We start from the raw sequence: 21,650 nt of genomic DNA on the forward strand, positions 1-21,650 counted from the left end.
CTGTTCATATTTTCAAATTAAATCATCACATTTTTCTCCCAAGATTTCAAAAAGTATTGTTTTCATTTAGGTAGTTCACCACATCTGCTTTGGACAGAATTTATATAATGCCTTTCACACACTCAGTTCCTCAGAGCACATTTCAAAGTAATGGTAGCGTAATGACCACTGGCTAAACAGAGCAGCCATTATGCATTCAACTATAGTTCACAAACAGTCTTGCACATTAGGACCTGTTTTATTGAGAGGGCAAATGTTTCCCAGGACCCTGAGGTTATCCACCTGGAGAGCTACCAGAGACAAGCAGGACAACGTAATGTCTCATGCACTTCTAACTTTACAATATGAGATTTATGGAAGACCATACGATTCATCAAAGCCTTCTGTTTAGTACAGGGGATAAAGGCAAAGAAATCTAAAATAGGGCTGTACCACCAATTTAACCCCCAAATCTAGTTTGTGACATTACTCGTGTATTCCCTTGTTTTTAAAAAAAACTGTGTATATGATTGTGGCCCCCTGTTCAGAGATGCCAAGTTGCCCATTTCCAAAACCTCAAGATATAGGGACTTATAGGAACAATGAACATGAAGGATAATAAATTCTCTTTGAGAAGTAGCTTGTCATTTTACTTGAAGACTTCTTTTGTGCCCCCTTTGAAGAATTACTCCCAGTTTGAAACTGGCCCACTGAATTTTTTTTTCCTTCATGAGGGATATTGTCTACTTAGAAAAAAGAAAAGGCGTACTTATGGCACCTCAGAGACTAACAAATTTATTTGAGTATAAGCTTTCGTGCATCCGATGAAGTGAGCTGTAGCTCACGAAAGCTTATGCTCAAATAAATGTGTTAGTCTCTAAGGTGCCACAAGTATGCCTTTTCTTTTTGCGAATACAGACTAACACGGCTGCTACTTTGAAACCTGTCTACTTAGAGATGCTCCCAACTTGGAAGTGGCCCCCTGGGAATAAGTGCATATTCGGTAGCAGGGAGAGCAGAGAAAAAGAGGATATTTGGATGTGACTACTGTCCTGGATCTATGTTCATTTAAACCAGCTGAAGATCTGGGCCTATGTTTTCTAGGATCAAAATTCATTAGGGACGAACGTGAATATGAGAATGGCCTGATTTTCAGAGATGCTTAGTACCTGTAGCCCGCACAGAACTCAGTGCAAGCTGTGAGTGCTCAGCAGCTCTGAGAAATCAGGCCATCACTGACTATTATTTCTAGTGTTTATGCAGCAGCATAAATTGCACCACAAACAGCTTTAAGTGCTTATTACTTAAAACCCATTGTTGCACCACTCCAGAAATTTGTCATTTAGGGCTGGATCCACAAAGGGATCTAGGCACCTAACTGCCACTTTAGGTACCTAAGCCCAAAATTTAGATCCTCAAAATACCCACTAAATTGCTGCTTAACCCGGTAGGCACCTAAGTTTCCTCTGGTAACGTCTCCTGATGACGCCAAACAGCTTGGTGACTATACACAAAGTAGGTGTTCTTCTACCTATCTCACCTGCAAGGCCCAATCCGGTAGGCATCCTCAGAAGCCACCTATCAGATTGCCCCCACCCATCCACCAAAAACGCAGCCCAGGAAAAAGAGGTGGTGATGGCAACAGCGGCACCCTCATAGTCAGAAGTTAGAGAATTCACCCAAGATCTAGGAAACCAGGGTTCAAGTTCCTACTCTGCCTGATGTGGAGCAAGATCTCTTTCCCTTCCCAGGTGTGCGCCTAACCACTGGGCTTTAGGGTGTTCTGGGGTGGGTCACTCTTTCTTGCTTTTGAAGCTGTTCCAATTTGTAGGAAATACTTAAACAGAGAGAGAACAGCTCTCTCGCCCAATGGTTAGGGCACTCACCTGATGGTTCCAGTCCCTGGTCCAGTGAATATCTAACTATTTCGTACAAAGTGGAACAGTTTCCACAGGATAGATTCCCACCTCAGAAAGCAGTAGTTAGGAACTCATCTGAGATGGTGGAGACCTGGGTTCAAATCCCTGATACAAATTAGACAGAGTGGGGATTTGAATCGGGGTCTCCCGTACCCTGGGTGAGCGCTCTAGCCACTGGGATATTGAATAGAAGGCCACTATTACCACCTCCTCCATTTTTTGTGAGAAAGAGGATGACGCGGCTTAGGCACCTAACTCCAGGAGCGGGTTCATGGCTGTGAATCCCGAGTACATGAGGCACCTCCTTCTGGCCCAGTATTAAGCGCCTAAGTCCCTTTGAGGGCTGGGGCTTAGGACACATCTCCCTCCTCAGTATTTCCTACAGGCTAGTTTAAGCAGCTCCTTGTCCACATAGTGGCCTTTGTAACTCCCATTAGGCTTCTAACTCTCCCCATGCTTTGTATAGGAGCCTAGCTGCCTAACTTGAGAATGAATTCCATTAGGTGGCAGGAGACTTAAATGTTAGACATTGCAATGCTGAGACTAAGTCCCCTTTGTGGATCTAGCCCTTAGTCTATTATTATTTGTATTATTATAGAACCTAAGAATCTCAGTCATGGACCAAGACCTCCATTGTGCTAGGTGTTGTACAAACACAGAACAAGGAGACAGTCCCTTCTCCAAAGAGCTCACAATCTAATTACAAGACAAGAGACAAACAGGTGGATATCAACAGGCGGGGGGGAAGCATTGGGAAACAATGAGACAATAATATTTATCAGCACAACAGGCAGTGGTCTCAGCACACCAGCTGTCTAACTGCAGTCAAGCTTGTTGTAGGCCCTAGAGCAGAGAAAAGGATGTCACAGGAATCAAGACACGAGATGAGAGCCTGGACAAAGGTTTTAGCTGGATGGATGGATGGATCAATCAATCAAAAGGTCATATTTTAGAGATGTTACACAGAAAGAATCTTCAAGACTTAGACACAGCCTGGAAATGAGGACTTAGAAAGAGGTTCAAAGCAAAGATGATACCCAGGTTACGGGCCTGAGTGACAGGTAGAATGATAGTGTTGTCCACAGTATTATTATATTATGCTTCTGCTTTTTATATAAATGTACATATTTCTCAAGAACCAATCTTTAAAAAAAGTATAATCAAAGAATTCCCCTGCTGAATTGACATTTTAAACCACTTGAGAAGAGGGTTACAGACGGAAATGACAGATTTCTAGCATGACTGTGACAGCATCTTAAGCCATGTGTCATATGATGAACTTTGAGACTGCACAATTATACTGAAGTAACCTTCACATTGAATACATTCTGCCTGAATTCCTTCTCCTCCTCTCCATCTTCAATCTATGACCTCCTTATTTTCAGATCTGTTTCCACTTTAGAAACTTTACTGGTATCTATTTACTATTTTCTTTCCATGAGCCTCTGCATTCTCAGTACGTCTTCCCTCCCCAAAGTAATCTGACTAGATATTCTTCCCGCCTTAATCTCCAAACCCTGAATCATTTCAGGAGCTTTTCCATCACATTTTTTCCAATTTCAATAATAGTCCTTCCCTTATTCAATAAACAGAATAATCCACAATATTCTAATTCAGATGTAATTAGAGCTGACATTTGGCACAATTCATCTTTCAAATCTCTACATTATATTTACTTGTTTCACAGACTTTGCTTGTTGTTTGATCACACACATTGGTTTTACTGCATTACTCACTGTGACCCCAATGTCTCTTTTTCCTGGACTTTCTTCTAAATCTAATCCAAAACATTTCACATGTAAACAAAGCCAAGTCACGCAAACAACAATCCAGGGACAGAATGTTGTGATATCTTTAAAATCATGCAAAACAGAAAAGGGTGAATCATTTAAGTGTTTTAGTTGAACAAGTATTTTGTTGCTAAGAGGGGCTCAATTGGTCCCCACTCTTAGGCTTGTCTACACAGTGGGGTGCTGCGCTCTACAGGGTGTGATTTCTAAAGCACAATAACGTGCTGAGCATTAGTTGGTCCATGTAGACGTTGCTGGTGTTCAAATGTTCTCTAGTGCATTTTAACATAGTGCTGTTTGCCTCAAGCTTTCTTTAACCAGTTTTCACATATATCTTGAAGAGAATTGATCCTTTTGGCTTGCTGTATTTGAGGGATCGTGTGCCCACCATAACCTTCTGGGATCTGTCTGTTCTATTTTGATGCATTTTTACTGTGTAATATCTGAAATTATTTCCTCTACTTTTTCACCCAGAGCTCATTGCAACATCATGTGGATAGCACAAGGGTGAACATGGGGGCAAAACCATTCAGCATACTTAGTCCTGCCATGAGTGCAGGGGACTGGACTAGATGACCTCTCAAGGTCCCTTCCAGTCTTATGATTCTATGACTAATGTAGACATGCTAAACTGTCTCTGCTTAAACCAGTTCAGTTACAAACTGTTCCCCAAAGCCTGTGGTCTTGATTTTTCTACAATCTACTGTGTAATGCTAACTGATGACAGATCTACTGTGTACTACTGTGTTCTGCTAACTGATGACAGATCCTCTTAACTTTAGTATAAAAAAAAGATAAACTCAAGGCATATCTTAGCATTAAGTAAAGAATGAAACACTGCTAAGGAGATTAATATTAATATTTGTACCAATATATATTACCAGAAAATGTCATGGTTGATTTATTATATTTAATATATTATATTATAATATACCCTAACTTTGGCTGATACTAAGGCCCACCCAGAAGCTGCTCTTGGTGCAGCAGGCAGTGGTCTGTCTTCTGAGCAGGAACATTTGACACAGTTATCAATCAAACTATGGGGCCACTTAAAGGTCTTATTTCCTTAACTTCAAGAACTGAATGGGATACGGCCATTTCCTCTCAGGAACCACCTCATATCTCTCTCCTGTCCCACCACATCTGCTATGCTCACAGTGGGGTCTTAGGCTGACAAAGCTCAGGTTTGAACTTGTGATGCTCTAGGACATTAAGGCATTTTCAGTGGAAGGTCTGTAACTGTGGAACTTGCTTCTACAGGAGATCAGAGAATATGTATGGATTTTATTGCCACAACCTGGTCTACACTGGAGAAATTAAACCAGTTGAAGTCTCTAGGGTAGTTATAGAACATGTTGTGTCCACATACCAAAGCACTCCAAATGGTCAACAAAGGATCTAATAGTCAGTTAGAACAGACTTTCTTCAGCAGGTGTAACAGGTTCAGACTGTACTAGTTTAATAGTACTGTGGCTGAAGACAAGTTGAAACTTATCCTCCTTCTGCTACTGACCCACAATGCGCTGGTGGTCTTGCAGAATCACCGGGTTCCAGAGTACACTGCTTTTAGAAGCAGAACCAGAAATCCACAATCCAGAGTCACTGAGACCGACATTATTTAGGGCAGTGCAAATGTGGACGTGGGGCAAAACTTTGCAGCATGTAAGGTCTGAGGCCTTTTTCTGCAGCCACATTAGGACAGCAGCAACCATGAGCTAAGAAGCAGAAAGTCACATCCCCACATTCCATGTAAATCGCATCAAAACAATGTAACATTGGGCTGTTAAGGCGGCGCTCCTGTCGTAAGTGCTGACCATCACCAGATAAAGAAACAGATCTTAAGATGGTTAAAGAAAACTTTGTTTGATAGCATTCTGTCTGGCAAGGAATCACTCATCAACAGATGTGACTGTGAAATCTATACTTCTTTATTGTTTTGCCTTTATGGTCCCCACTTCTCTATTGTTTAGCTGTATGGTTTCTGTCTGTTACATAACTAATTTTGCAAGATTTATATCCATTAAGGTGGTGGGGTCTGATTGGTTAAAGAACTGTTTTGTAATGGGCTAGGATTGGTGGAAAATACTGTTTTGTAGCACTTTGATTATGGTACAGCTAAGCAGGACTCAAGTTTAACTATATAAACGGGGGTCCAAAAGGAAGTTCTTTGGAAATTAACTCCAGGACATAGTCCAAGATCAGAGCTGCCAGACTTCAACAGCCTGTCAGCTATATATCGTGCAGAAGGTGGAGGAGCCCCGGATGACCTGATCCCTGACTGGCCACTAAGAAAAGTTTATCTGCCTTATTGGGAGTGATGAGCATTGTATGCTTAGCGTGTGTATTCTGTTTTGGTAACTGTTAATAAATAGAGGTTAAGGATATTACTCTGTAAGGCTCTTTCACCGGTATCAGGCCCTGCAAACCCACTCTAAGCCTTAGGGTGGGTACTTAAATTAAGCAAGTTATGCCCTGAGCTCTATGGGTGGCCCTGAGCTCTAGGAACTGGGTAAGGATAGGTGCCTAGGAATTGTGAAAGGGTGAGGGTGCCTAAATTAACTGGGTTACGCCTTGAGCCCACAGAAGGGTAAAGTTGGGGTGCCCTGGACTGTTTGGGTAACAAGAATGGCTAGTGTGGACACACAGAACAGTTTGAGCTTAAGTTAGTTTAATACAAATAGATGAATTACAAATGGGTCAACTCTTTGGCGTAAACCAGACTCTTCAGAGCAAGCTTTAGGAAGCTTCCCAAACAACCATTTTGTAAGATATTTCACACAGATGCAATCAACTATTGTAATAAACTGGCTTAAAAAGAAAGGAGGAGGGTTTCACCTTCAAGAGGTAAAGTGGTGTAGCTTTATTACCATAGTGCATTTGGACACAACAGTGATGAGTGCCAAAGAGAGGACAACAATTACAACAGAAACTTGTTGTCACTTTCGGTACTTACCTCATTGGTAACTGGTAACACTGATGATGCAAAATCACAGTATTTCAGTGCATTGCTTCTATGGCCAAGATCTTTGTAGCACTGAAAGAAAAAAACTGTGTAAAAACTAACCAGGCCATCTATAATACCAGACTCTATGAATTATACATATATTTTTTTAAAGTAAACTGTTTTAGTTACCTTTGCCAAAAACACATAATTGTATTTGGAATATCCAGGATGCATTTCTTCAGCCTGGATAATAAAATACAGGAAACAACAGAAATACAAATATAGCGTGATGAGACTAATGTGATCAAGATTCAATTTCCAATAAAGCACAAAGCTTCCTCAAAGATTTAGACTGGGTCCCTTCTGTCTGAATCATCTCATACCAATGCTCCATAATTCCTTTATCACTGTTTAAAAAATATATACATGTAACATTCTTATGGTTAACACGCAAAAGCTGGAAAAGTAGTTTTTTGAGACTTTGCTCAAGTCCTGGGGCTTCTGTCTCTTAAACGCTTGTAAAAGGATCAAGAAAATGCATCACCCCAGATACAAAATTAACAGCGTTCACCCATTCATACCAGGTGGAAGATAATTTTTTTTAAAAAGTGGTATTTTACTCTGCTGTCAAATAACCAAGAAACCATTGCTCACTCTAGGCAAGTGAGCAAGAACTATGCATAGTTGCTTTAACGATTTTTTTCACCCTTCCCCTCTTCTCCTTCTCTCTTTTATCTGTGTCTCCACCCTCTTCTTCACCCTCTCTCCGGGAAGGTTCAAGATGTCTTTAAAATATATTTGGGAGCATCTGACTCCCCTAATGCTAACTTTGTTGTAAGAGCTCTGGATAGACTCCTCTGATGCCCTGCAGAGTTGGATACATGTATTCAAAAAATCTTATCTCGGCACGAGCCACAGATATTACCCCTTTTTGAATATACAAGAGATGTGCAAATCTTAATGATGATTGAACACTTTACAAAATAATTGGTAACCATAAGGACAGTAGTTATGAAGTATCTCAGCGGAATTTACTATTGCTGCTATTTCTTAGGCCAAAACATTCGCTGTTATTGGTGGTACTGTGGAAAAAAAATGCACAAACATTTATCATCAGGCTTTAGACAGGTGCAGAAGATCACTTAAAACTACAGTTACTTTACAGCACTGGAGCCTGAGCCAAAGTCCACTGATGTCAATGGGAGTTTTTCCACTGACTTAGTGGAAAGTGACCCTTAAATAGAATAAACATTGGTTATATAGGCAGGGTGGTAGTGTAGATGTAGATATGTATTGTCCAACAATACAGGAATTTGTGTTTATTTTTAAACAAAGTAGGGACATGAAAAAAGCAAGCTTGATATTGAGGAAAAATGTGTTTGTCCAATAAATCTGAAAAATAGCTCAAGAAGGGGATGGAGACCTAAGTCCTGAGGTAAGTGGGATACAGGGAGGAACACAAGGAGGAGGATGCAACAGGGGAGGTCTCCTGATTCATACTGAGAAAGTAGGGCAATCAGCTAGTTACCTTAGGTGCCTGTACACAAACACAAAAAGCCTGGGAAACCAGCATGAAGAATTGGAAGTCCTGGCACAGTCAAGGAACTAGGATGGGATTGGAACAACAGAGACTTGGTGGGGTAACTCACATGACTGGAGCACTGTCATGGATGGGTATAAACTGTTCAGGAAGGACAGGCGGGGGAGAAAAGGTGGAGGAGTTGCACTGTATATAAGAGAGCAGTCTGATTGCTCAGAGCTCCAGTATGAAACTGGAGAAAAGCCCGTTGAGTCTCTTTGGGTTAAGTTTAGAGGTGAGTGCAACAAGGGTGATGTTGTGGTGGGCATCTGCTATAGACCACCAGAGCAAGAGGATGAGGTAGATGAGGCTTTCTTTGGACAACTACCTAACAGAAGTTTCCAGATCACAGGCCCTGGTTCTCATGGGGGACTTCAATCATCTGGACATCTGCTGGGAGAGCAATACAGCAGTGCAGACAATCCAGGAAGTTTTTGGAGAGTGTTGGGGACACCTTCCTGGTGCAAGTACTGGAGGAACCAACTAGGGACCATACTCCTCTTGACCTGCTGCTCATAAACAGGGAAGAATTAGTAGGGGAAGTAGAAGAAGGTGGCAACCTGGGCAGCAGTGACCATGAGATAGTCGAGTTCAGGATCCTGACAAAAGGAAGAAAGGAGAGCAGCAGAAAATGGACCCTGGACTTCAGAAAAGCAGACTGACTCCCTCAGGGAACTAATGGGCAGGATCCTCTGGGAGGCTAACATGAGGGGGAAAGGAACCCAGGAGAGCTGGCTGTATTTTAAAGAAGCCTTATTGAGGGCAAAGGAACAAACCACCCCAATGTGCAGAAAGAATAACAAATATGGCAGGTGACCAGCTTGGCTTAACAGAGAACTCTTTGGTGAACTTAAACACACAAAGGAAGCTTACAAGAAGTGGAAACTTGGACAGATGACTAGGAGGAGTATAAAAATATTGCTTGAACATGCAGGGGTGTAACCAAGAAGGCCAAAGCACAATTGGAGTTGCAGCTAGCAAGGGATGTGAAGGGTAACAAGAAGAGTTTCTACAGGTATGCTAGCAACAAGAAGGTGGTCAGGGAAAGTGTGGGACCCTTACTGAATGGGGGAGCAACCTAGTGACAGATGATGTGGAAAAAGCTGAAGTACTCCATGCTTTTTTTGCCTCTGTCTTCACAGACAAGGTCAGCTCCCAGACTGATGCACTGCGCAACACAGTATGTGGAGGAGGTGAGCAGCCCTCAGTGGTGAAAGAACAGGTTAAGGACTATTTAGAAAAGCTGGACAGGCACAAGTCCATGGGGCCTGATGCAATGCATCCAAGGGTGCAGAGGGAGTTGGCTGATGTGATTGCATAGCTATTGGCCATTATCTTTAAAAACTCCTGGTGATCAGGGGAGGTCCCAGACGATTGGAAAAGGGCAAATATAGTGCCCATCTTTAAAAAAGGGAAGAAGAAGAATCCAGGGAACTACAGACCGGTCAGCCTCACATCAGTTCCTGGAAATATGATAGTGCAGGTCCTCAAGAAATCCATTTTGAAGCACTTGGAGGAGAGGAAAGTGATCAGCTACAGTCAACATGGATTCACCAAAGGGCAAGTCATGCCTGACCAACCTGATTGCCTTCTATGATGAGATAACTGGCTCTGTGGATATGGGGAAAGTTGATTCCTTGACTTTAGCAAAGCTTTTGATACGGTGTCCCACAGTATTCTTGCCAGCAAGTTAAAGAAGTACGGTTTGGATGAATGGACTATAAGGTGGATAGAAAGCTGGCTAGATCGTCAGGCTCAATGGGTAGTGATCAATGGCTTGATGTCTAGCTGGCAGCCGGTATCAAGCAGACTGCCCTGGGGTCAATTTTGTTCCACATCTTCATTAATGATCTGGATGATGAGATGGATTGCACCTTCAGGAAGTTCATGGATGACACTAAGCTGGGGGAGAGGTAGAACCTCCTGGAGGGTAGGGATAGGGATCAGAGTGACCTAGACAAATTGGAGGATTGGGCCAAAAGAAATCTGATGAGGTTCAACAAGACAAGTGCAGAGTCCTGCACTTAGGACGGAAGAATCCATGCACTTCTACAGTACAAAATTATTTCAAATTTATTCTATTCAAATTTTTGGAAGCGATTTTATACATTCAGTCTTCTGTGTCCCCACTAAAGCCCGTGAATTGGGCGGAGTGCGTCCACAGTATCGAGGCTAGCATCGAATGTCGGAGTGGTGCACTGTGGGTAGCTATCCCACAGTTCCCGCCGTCCCCGCCGCCCATTGGAATTCTGGGTTAAGCTCCCAGTGCATGAAGGGGCAAAAACATTCTCTCAGGTGTTTCTGGGTGTGTGTCATCAGTCGCTCCTCCCTTCGTGAAAGCTATGGCAGACAATCGTTTTGCACCTTTTTGGCATGCAGATGCCATACTGCTTTCAGCAGACGGTGCACCGCTGCTCTCCTGCTACTATGAATCCACCTCGCATTTCCTCTCGTAATCTCTAGTATCTACTCGTTCTCTTCCTCATCGAACACTTCCGCTGCCAACTCTGCTCGGCCATCGTGAACCGAGCAGCACAGCTTCCGCCGCCAACTCTGCTCTCCCGCTCTTGCCGCGCTACCAAGCTTCTCCATGTTGTCTGTCCTGGGCTCCCGCGTCCGTGAAAGCTACAGAAGACAACCTTTTCCCACCTTTTTATGGCTATCGTGAACCGAACAGCACCTGTTCTGCTGCCACTCTGCTCTCCTACATTTCGCACCCTTTTTCCAAGATTACCCATGCAGGTGCCATAGCCATGGAGCCCGCTCAGATCTCTGCTGCAGTTTTGACCATTGTAAATACCTTGCGCATTATCCAGCAATATGTGCAGTGCCTGCAAAATCGGGCGAGGAAGTGATGACAGCGCGATTACTATACTGATGAGGACATGGACACAGATGTTCCTAGAAGCATGGCATGTGGCAATTGGGAGATCATGGTGGTGTTGGGCCAGGTTCATGCCATGGAACACCGATTCTGGGCCCGGGAAACAAGCACAGACTGGTATGGGATGATTCCCAGTGGCTGTGAAATTTTCGTATGTGTAGGGCCACTTTCATGGAACTTTGTGACTTGCTGTCCCCTGCCCTGAAGCGCAAAGACACCAAAATGAGAGCAGCCCTCACAGCTGAGGAGCGAGTGGCCATAGCCCTGCGGAAGCTTGCAACAACCGACAGCTACCCGTCAGTTGGGAATCAGTTTGGAGTGGGGAAATCTACTGTGGGGGCTGCTGTGATCCAAGTAGTTAACACAATCATGGACCAGCTGCTATCAAGGGTAGTGACTCTGGGAAATGTGCAGGTCATAGTGGATGGCTTTGCTGCAATGGGGTCCCCTAACTGTGGTGAGGCGATAGATGGAACGCATATCCCTATCTTGGGACCGGACCAACTTGGCAGCCAGTACGTAAACTGCAAGGGGTACTTCTCAATGGTGCTGCAAGCACTGATGGATCACAAGGGACGTTTCACCAACATCAGCGTGGGATGGCCAGGAAAGGTGCATGACGCTCACATCTTCAGGAACTCTGGTCTGTTTGAACAGCTGCAGGAAGGGACTTACTTCCCAGACCAGAAAATAACCATTGGGGATGTTGAAATGCCTATAGTCATCCTCGGGGACCCAGCCCTTAATGCCATGGCTTATGAAGCCGTACACAGGCAGCCTGGACAGTAGTAAGGAGCAGTTCAACTATAGGCTGAGCAAGTGCAGAATGTGCGTTTGGACGTTTGAAAGCGCGCTGGAGCAGTTTACTGACTCGGTTTAGATCTCAGCACAACCATTATTCCCATTGTAATTGCTGCTTGTTGTGTGCTCCACAATATCTGTGAGAGTAAGGGGGAGACGTTTCTGGCAGGGTGGGAGGTTGAGGCAACTTGCCTGGTGGCCAGTTTTGCACAGCCAGTCAACAGGGCTATTAGAAGAGCGCAGCAGGGCATGCTGCACATCAGAGAAGCTTTGAAAACCAGTTTCATGACTGGCCAGGCTACGGTGTGACAGTTGTGTTTGTTTCTCAAAGTTACCTGCCCCCGAGCTAGACTGGGGAGTGGGAGGGAGTATTAGGTTAGGGGGGTGGAAGAGGAGGGAAGGACAAGTCCAGAAACCAAATTTCAGATATGCCAGCTTTCTGCTGCTTGTGCAATCCCCCGGGGTTGACTGTGTGGGTCCCCGTAACCTTCCCTCCACCCCATGTTCTTGGGTGTCTGGGTGAGGAGGCTATGGAACTTGGGGAGGAGGGAGGGCAGTTATACAGGGGCTGCAGCGGCAGTCTGTGGCCTTGCTGCCTTTCCTGCATTAGATCCACCATACAGCAGAGCATGTCAGTTTGCTCCCCCATGAGCTTGACCATAGCATCCTGCCTGCTCTCATCGCGTGAGTCCCTCCTCTCTTCATATTAATTGTTTGCCTCCACGCTTTCAGCTGGGCCCTATCAGTGTGGGGGGGACTGCATGAGCTCGGCAAACATGTTGTCCCAAGTTCGTTTTTTCCGCCTTCTAATCTGGACCAGCCTCTGGGACGGAGTAGATAGGGGCCACGTTGAAACATTTGCACCTGCAAGAGGAGAAAAAGGGAAGATAGTATTTTAAAAGATACATTTTAGAGAACAAAGAGGACACTCTTTCTCAGTGAAACAGGCAATTCATAGTACACAACACATGTTCTTTCTGCACACTCTTATACTGAAGTGACTGCCACTCTGGTGTGAGTAAGCCATCACATGCGACCGGGCAACAGAATTCAGCTTGCAGGCAGCCATGGTAAGCCCTGGCTTAGGGGCACACAGGGTTCTGCTTCTTCCACATTCATTTCAATGCTTTCAAACTGCCAGGCTCTCTGGGATGATCGCTTCACACAACACCCTTCTCCCCCTTCCCCCCCCCCCCCCGCCATGTGGCTCCGATGAGGCTCTGAGCAGGGATGAGCAAGCCCTTTAAACTAAACACGAACACCCCAGCGCAGCTGGGTTTCCCCCCACCCCATGGCTCCAATCAAGCTCTCACTCACCAGAAGTGTCTTCTCCAGGGTCATGGTCCGGGAGCATGCCTTGGGAGTGAGAGAAGGCTATTGTCTCCAGCGTTAAGAATAGTTCCTGGAGGGGGGGAAACGGATTTCCCACTTGCCACCTGTGCACTGTCCTCCTCCTCCTCCAAAAACTCATCCTCCTCGCTCCGTGCTACTCACCCCTTGCAGGTGTCCACGAACAGTGGTGGAGTAGTGGTGGCGTCACCCCCCATAATTGTATGCAGCTCACGGTAGAAGCAGCATGTATAGGGCTGTAACCCAGAGCGCCTGTTCACCTCCCTGGCTTTTTGGTACTCTTGCCTGAGCTCCTTGATTTTTGTACGACACTGCTCTGTGTCCCTGGAGTAGCCCTGTGTCCCTGGAGTAGCCTCTTTCCGTCATGGTCCTGGAGACTTTAGTGTACGTATTTGCATTCCTTTTTTTGGAACATAGTTCTGCCATAACAGATTTGTCTCCCCAACATGCGATGAGATCTAGTACCTCCCATTCGGACCATGCTGGAGCTTGTTTGCGAATCTGGGACTGCGTGGTCGCCTGTGCTAGTGGACTCTGCACGGTCGCCTGTGCTGGTGGTGACCAAACAGGAAATTCAAAAGTTCCTGGGGCTTTTACTGCCTACCTGGCTAGTGCATCGGAGTTGAGAGTGTTGTCCAGAGCGGTCACAAGGGAGCATTCTGGGATAGCTCCCGGAGGCCAATAATGTCGAATTGCGACCACAGTACCTGTAACCCGGAACTGCGATCTCGATTTTAGCGCTACTCCACGTGCTGAGGTGGAGTACAGAAATCGGATTAAAGAGCCCTTTAAATCAAAAAAAATTGGTTTGCTCGTGTGAACGGAATCAGTTTTATTTTGAAGTAACTCGGCTAATTCTGAAATAACCGCGTACTGTAGACCAGGCCTGGGAATTACAGTGGACGAGAAGCTGTATATGAGTCAGTGTGCCCTTGTTTCCAAGCAGGCTAATGGCATATTGGGCTGCATTAGTAGGAGCATTGCCAGCAGATCGAGGGAAGTGATTACTCCCCTGTATTCAGCATTGGTGAGGCCACATCTGGAGTACTGCGTCCAGTTTTTGGTCTCCCACTACAGAAAGGATGCAGACAAATTGGAGAGAGTCCAGCAGAAGGCAACGAAAATTAGGGGGCTGGGACACATGACTTACGTGGAGAGGCTGAGGGAACTGGGGTTATTTAGTCTGCAGAAGAGAAGAATGAGGGGGGAATTTGATAGCAGCCTTCAACTACCTGAAAGAGGGTTCCAAAGAGGATGGAGCTATGCTGTTCTCAGTGGTGGCAGATGACAGAACAAGGAGCAACGGTCTCAAGTTGCAGTGAGGAAGGTCTCGGTTGGATATTAGGAAACATTATTTCAGTAGGAGGGTGGCAAAGCACGGGAAGGGTTACCTAGGGAGGTGGTGGAATCTCCATCCTTAGAGGTTTTTAAGTCCTGGCTTGATAAAGCCCTGGCTGAGATGATTGAATTGGGGTTGGTCCTGCTTTGAGGAGGGGGTTGGACTAGATGACCTCCTGAGGTCTCTTCCAACCTAATCTATGATTCTAAGGAATCACATTTATGAAAATTTACCCTTTTGAATTTGTTAACTGGTTTATACTTATCAACTGCAGAAATAGCAGTAACTGATAAAAGTTGCCCAATGGCAGCTTTAACGCATGCACACACAGTTTTCTTAAAATTGTGAATTCAAAGACAAATGCACAGGAACATGCTTCTATGTGATGGAACCATCCATTTTGCTTCATATTACGTGTACTCAGTATTTACTCATCTCCCACACAAGGAAGAATGTACCACTGAAAGCTACAGAATGCAAAGTTTAGATTAGAAAGAGGAAACTGCCACAGTGTCAGAGTTTTCCATTGAAATTGCATAAAAATCATCCTCACTTATGCAAGTCCCTTAAAAAATGGGCTTAACATAAAAGTTATTCACTACGATTACTTTTGTCTCAAAGGCATCTGTAGCTTTGACATGAAATCTGATAGCAATTAACCTGGGAGGTTACTGAAATTTTTAAAAAGAGAATAAATAAGTGGTGCTACTCACTCTACCCCACACTAACTTTAAAAAAAAAAAAAGTATTGCAGAAATGTGATAGAACCTTGAATTTATAGCTGCTACGCTGATCTCTTGAAAACAGTCACACAGAGTATTTGGTAAATAGCTACTCAGAAAAACTGTTGGATAGGATCTACCTTAAGGAAATTCTGCAAAGCTTCCTGTACTGTTGAAGTTGGTGGAGTCCCAAAAAGAGTAGCAGCTACTTTCTTCTCAATCCAAGACAACTGTGCTACCTATAATAAAATCAGAGAAGGAAAATACACTTAAGGCTTATTTTTCAGTTGTGGAGCAAAATATTGCCTTGTATTACTGTATAGTTATACAATTTGGTGTGCAAAGGAACACCCAAAGGAGTCTTTAATAAAATATATTTGCTTCACTACCCCAAAGAGTATACACACACTGAATATTTGACATAATTTAAAGGGTTTTTTAATAAATCCCTTTTTACTATAAAAATACACTACACACATCATGAGAAATTCAGTGCAAAATACTGGTTAAACCGACATGCGATTATCACTACCCACATCAGTTTTATAATGTCTGAGTTAGAGGGTATAGAGAAATAGATGATATAGCTTGATAGCCCATCTACTGAACGTTTCTGACCATTAGAGGCAGTTGTTGATATGGTCATTATGTGGGTAGCTAATGCTCTTCTAAGACAAGTTCATTTTTTGTGCAGTGGTGTGACACAGATATCACTAAATAGGTGCCCAGCTATCCGCTTGAATTCTCACCAATAGCACATGCCAAGGAGCCTCTAACTTCCCAGGATTACAGGCTGGTGTAAAGGGACCTTCTGGAGTTTTCTTCATTCTGTGTTGCCATTGTCACACTACAGTATATACTGTATGCCATTTCCTTCCCATATATATCTAGGCATACTCCAGCAGTCACATGAAAGGATTCTTGAGAGTGAGTGGGTTACTGCCATAATATTTTTAGTTCCACCACCTAACCCAATGAACCAGAGACTCCAAATCCCTAATCAAAGCAGGAACAGCAAAGAGATAACAATACAGCAGTGGTTCTTGAACTTTTGTACTGGTGACCCCTTTCACATAGCAAGTCTCTGAGTGCAACCCCCCCTTATCTATTAAACACTTTTAAATATATTTAACACCATTATAAACGGTGGAGGCAAAGCGGGGTTTGGGGTGGAGGCTGACAGCTCACGACTCGCCATGTAATAACCTTGTGACCCCCCCCGAGTTTTCCCCTGGTTTTCTCAAATGTAATGCCACTTCACTGAGTGGAGGAACTATCTGTTTTCCCCCAACTAATGTTTGGAGGAAAACTAGTGCTTCTGGAGAGGAAAAGCAGGATGATTCTCCTGCACATCTGTACTTTAACCGTACACCTGATGCTTACTGAAATTGACTAGGACTCACAAGACATATGCCCAAGAAGTTAGGCACTATGATTCCTTGGCAACTGCTGGCATGACCTAAATAGAGGGGCCAGAGAGGAGGGGATGCAGCCAACGAATGAAGAGATGTGAAGAATTCATGTGAGAACCAGGAGCTGGAAAATGTGGTGAGCCAACCCAGTCTCAGCTTAGACAGAGCGTCACATTGTAACCAAAGACTTGGGCCTTTAAAATTCATATCTCTTCTGCCACAGTACTGATGACTGGTGGTGAATGAGAAGGGGATGGAGAGCTTCAGAACCCTCAAACCCTTACTTAGTTGCTCCTCTGCTCTTTGCTGCTGCAGTTACCGATTATCCACCAGATTTTGAAAGCTGATAGCTTTCCATTAAAAAAAAGAATCTATCCAGAACTAACTATCATAACATATGCCTAGCCACTGCCATCCACTACAATTTTTTAATTTTCACGGGATGTGAATTTTTTAATATTTCTTATTATAAACTGTTCTGTAAAATATGCCATTGCAAAGTATTAATTTAGCCAGCATACAACAGTAAAGTGTATACAGACTATTTTCTTGTCTGACCTCAATCATTTTGGCCAAGTTTGAGTAGCACTGCATGGAGACAAAGCAACCTGGCCAAATCTTGCTGGTCTTCTGGCAAAAGCCAGTTCCTGAGGAATGACTTCATCAGTGAGTCTTTCACTTGAAACCACTAAAAATAATATTCTGAAGATAAACAATATTAAGAAGTAACTTTAGCTATGTTCATTATCTTTCTCCCTCCCAATGCCTCTTTCAAAGACCTGGTTTCGAGAGACATACTCTTTGACAAGCTCACTGTTTCCTGTTCATTAAAACTTGTTTCACCCCCACAATGCATAGTGCCAATATTGTGCTACTAAGTGCAGCCTGTGAGTTAAAACATACAAATGTAAGTTAGTGTGTAGATAAAATGATTCCTCCTCCTCATGCTGCACTTTTCACCTGCTCTTTATTTTCTAAAGCTCATTGCGTGGGACAGGGAAGTTGCAGCAGAGTTTAAAAGAATATATTGCTTTCTTCAGGCCAATCCATTGCTGCAATGATCTTTGCTCTCTTGGAATGGGAGGAAGTTATTACTGATATCTTTAGGTCCATCTGATCCAGGTGCAGTGAACCCATTAGTAGGGTAGGAGAGAAAAAGTAAGGGAGAGAAACTGCTCATATTGAACCTCTCTGGACCACCCAAAATTCTAGAGTTATACACACAGACACACTACATAGATACAATCACTACACACACACTCCCCTAATATGATTCAATAGCGAAGGGACTTCCAAATTTTTCCACGGTGCAATTTATAATTAGCTGCTTTAATTCTGCAACCTGAAATTTAAATACAAGTTCTGTCTGGCAGTTGTCTTGTTTTCTTACTAGATTTAATCAGAATTACTTTACTGGGGTCTGGTTTTATATTTTGGCTGACTTGGGTGTGCGTTTGCACTGCTCAGACTAAAATAAATAGCTTTGCTCTGCATTTTTTATATTAAAAAGAAACACCAATTTAAAGCAACACAGTTATCTTCATTTTAGAAGTATGCATGGGCAATATTTCAGTTTTTAATAATATTTAGGGTGCTCAGGGTTTGGTACTATTATTATGGATAATACATAAGCATCCTACTGGCTTCTACAGAGCTTTAAGCATTCAGACTCATTTATACTCATATTCATTTATACTCTAACTGCTTCCCCTATGCAAAGAGAATCCCCACCCATCCTACTGGAGCTGCTCTCCATCCCCTTTGGGTCATGGAAGTGGTGCAAAAATAGAAGGGACAATGTTGGCCCAGAATGTGTATTATTTTTTAAAAGGTGTTTCAGGGCTATAATGATGCCAAGAAAGAATTGTATTGGAGCTGTTGAACTCAAATGTATTCCAGTTTAAAAAAACCCTTTAATTACGATGTTCAGGGTTATCCCAAAGAGTGTGAGATAGCTGCGGAGGCCTGTACAAGAGGGGTTTCAGAAAGACTAGGTGAAATGCGGACCCTCTCAATGTCCGTGGCAAAATTCCCTTGACTTCAGCTGGGCCAGGATTTCACCCACTATCTGCTTCCTGGGCTCAGAACCACAGGTTCCTCCTGGGAGTGGAGAGCAGAGCAGGATGTGGCTGATATCACAGGAACACAGTAAAGGAAGAACAAGCCTGGCCTCTGATTGACTTTTGAACCTTCCTTAGGTTAGTATTTTTGAAGCTAGCCCATGGCTCTAACTTAATAGCTTGAAGCTACCCTGATGGCATTGCAAAGGGCAAGGGAGGAAGCGTTATGGCCTCATTTCAGAAGAAACATTAGGTTCTTGTCACCGGGATCCTTGAGGGTGCCTGTCCCTTCTACTGGGACAGTGGGTTTATTAGCATCTTACAAATGGGGGAATCCCCTTTGAGATCTCTGGAGAATTTTGATGCTCTCCCTCTTTGAACTTTATACACCTTCTGGCATAATCGGAAGATGCCCCTCTTTTTGTGGGGTCTTTCCATTCAGAGTCCATTATACTTTCTGGAAATCAGATATTGAAAACAAGGCATCATCCCAGAATTTTATTGTTTCCTGATGTCCCTTGGAGGAATAGAATCCATACCACCATCAGGATCAAATTTGAAGGATGAACAATTAGCTTTTGGAGGGTGCCTGTCTTAAAAAAGCCTGCTTTCCCCACTGGAGTCTGTCATACTCCTGGGAGTCTGAAGACGACGACCGTTCTCCAACATCTGAGGATGAGGGGGGTTTGGTCTTTTCCCTTTCCCATGCTTCTTTTTGTTTGCCCTGCTTGAAAAAGGTACTTAGAGGAGAGAGCCCAAGGAGTCATCAACTCCCAGATTAACCCTACTAATGTTGACGGGGGAGAGGTCACCAAGATATCCCACCTACTGCCAAAAGAGGGGAACAATCAGATGACACCTCCAGAAACCATGGAGGGGGAAGGGGACTGGCAGCTGAGTCTTTCTGTTGCTGCCAGGGAGGAAAGAAAGCTACCCAAAGGCTGCTGCCAGAGGCAGTGGCTGCCAAAAATCTCATACAAAATCCTGCTATTGGAGGATGGGGAGCAGACTTCAATTCTCTACTGGAGATTTTAAGGCTACATGAGAAGTTCCTAGCAGCCTCCCTTTCTCCCAGGATCCAGCAGTACCAGAACTTATTGCTATCAGCTAATTAACAAAATGCAAACTGTGTCCATTCAAAGTCTTTTTCAAATACCAGGAATCTTCTACCAAGGACACAAACCCATTCAATCTGAAAATTCAGCCTGGAAGAGACTTGCATCCCTAAAGAATTCCCTCCCTCAGTGCTTCCTTGGTAATAGCTAACTAAAACACACAAAACAATTGTTCTCAATAAAACCTTCCAATCCATCCAATTTTAGCAAAAATATTACTGTCACCTACTTAAATATCATGAGAGATTCTTTTTGTTTTTAAGTATATTAAGATGGAATTGAATTAAGTAATTGTATAATGTCTCAGGACTTTTGGCAGAAATTAAGTAACTGGACAGCAGCCTTGTTGTAAACTATCAGCTTCCAATGCAAATACTTTCATGTTTGCCATGTAAGAGTTGAGAAATGCCATAATAGTCTGCATATGTACCTACCCATTTATCCAGCACAAACTCCTTAGGCTTTTCACTTACCACTGAATGAGAGGAAGAGAATTACAAAGAATATGGTATAAGTAATTGGGTCAAATTGATTCCTTGTGTAACATCACTGAAATCATTTGAGTTACACCAACGGTGAGTCTGGCAATTGTGAGTAATCTGCAAAAAGAAAACTCAAGAGAGTCGACTTTTAACATTTAAGTGGCCTTTATTAGAGGCCTTGGTACAGCTTCACTGGTATGTTTTGGCTGTTCTGCATCACTCCTGTGATACAAAGCAGCCATAACTCCATCTCAGCCAGATACTTAGGTCAGGATTACAGCTCCTTTACATTAACTGGAGCAATGAAAAACTTTATTATAAAAAAAGCCATGTATTTGTTTGTATAACTTTCAAGAAAATTTAACAAAGCTACAGTACTAAGATGGGATGTCTGCCCCACCTGGGGCCTGAAAGAGCTAATGTGGGCTGGGAAGGCCAGTTATGTACTTGGATGCACCGGGAGGAAGAGCCAGATTTAATGAAACATGAGTGCCAGCTGGGAAGGAGCTGTGTGTTTACTAAAAGTCAGGAAGTTAAAAGCAGAAAGGGGGCTGCAGGGAGAATCTATAATCAGTCTCTGAAAATAGAGAGGTGGGGAGGAGGAAGCCCTGGGATCCTAGCCAGACTAGGAGAAGGCTGGGAAGAAAAGTAGGGAGCAGGAGAAGGGAACACTCCTGGATTGTAGGCCAAAGAGAAGGGCAGGACTGGGTGAGGACTTTGAAAAGGGAGGTAAGCCTAAAACAGGGGCCAAGCTAGGAAAGTTGTGCTATAGAAGTACCACCAGACTAAAGGGGAAAAAAAAAAAAAAACAATAGAGGGGCTTGCAGAAAGGAGCTTGTACCTAACACCTAACCACCCATGCTTCCTCTCCAAATCTTAGTTACCATTGATATGTGTAAATAATAAAACAAAATGCAAAACAAGGGGCTTTGAATAGCAGTATGTGGTATAGTTAACACATGGGAGAATGATGGGTAACAAGGACAGTCTGTATTAATAACCAGGCACGTAGAAATGATTTCATGACAAGTACATAGCAATGCTTTGTTTACAGTTTCAAAGTTTCCACTTCAATAAACGTGTCATTTCTCTCAGATTTCAGTTACACTATTCCATTGTAAACACATTATCATTTTTCAGCACATTCAAGTCAACTGTTAGGCATAGAAAACAACTTACTGAATAGCACCATCTTCCATTTAGGTAATATAAAAAGGGATCTTGAGGCTTAAGTTCAATTGCTTTATCTAGATGCTCCTGTCAGAAATAAGTTC

At 43.4% G+C, this 21,650-nt stretch overlaps 1 protein-coding gene across 6 annotated transcripts in view; it reads right to left on the reverse strand.

Moving 5' to 3' along the window:
• Positions 1–21,650, reverse strand: part of RMDN2 (regulator of microtubule dynamics 2) — a 74,001-nt gene that overhangs the window by 15,782 nt on the left and 36,569 nt on the right. For 2 of the 6 annotated variants that reach the window (XR_012158182.2, XM_073338402.1), the window contains exons 7-10: positions 21,556–21,633; positions 15,448–15,546; positions 6,822–6,875; positions 6,642–6,722 (exon numbers count right to left, since the gene is read on the reverse strand). Coding sequence is in view for 4 of the 6 variants with exons in the window: in XM_073338402.1 (XP_073194503.1) it covers positions 6,642–6,722; positions 6,822–6,875; positions 15,448–15,546; positions 21,556–21,633 (312 nt within the window). In the remaining 2 variants the exon portion in view is untranslated. The other 4 variants (XM_073338400.2, XM_073338401.2, XR_012158181.2 and 1 more) reach the window with 3 other exon arrangements.

The sequence above is a fragment of the Lepidochelys kempii genome, chromosome 3 (genome assembly GCF_965140285.1).
Source record: "Lepidochelys kempii isolate rLepKem1 chromosome 3, rLepKem1.hap1, whole genome shotgun sequence".
NCBI lineage: Eukaryota > Metazoa > Chordata > Testudines > Cheloniidae > Lepidochelys > Lepidochelys kempii.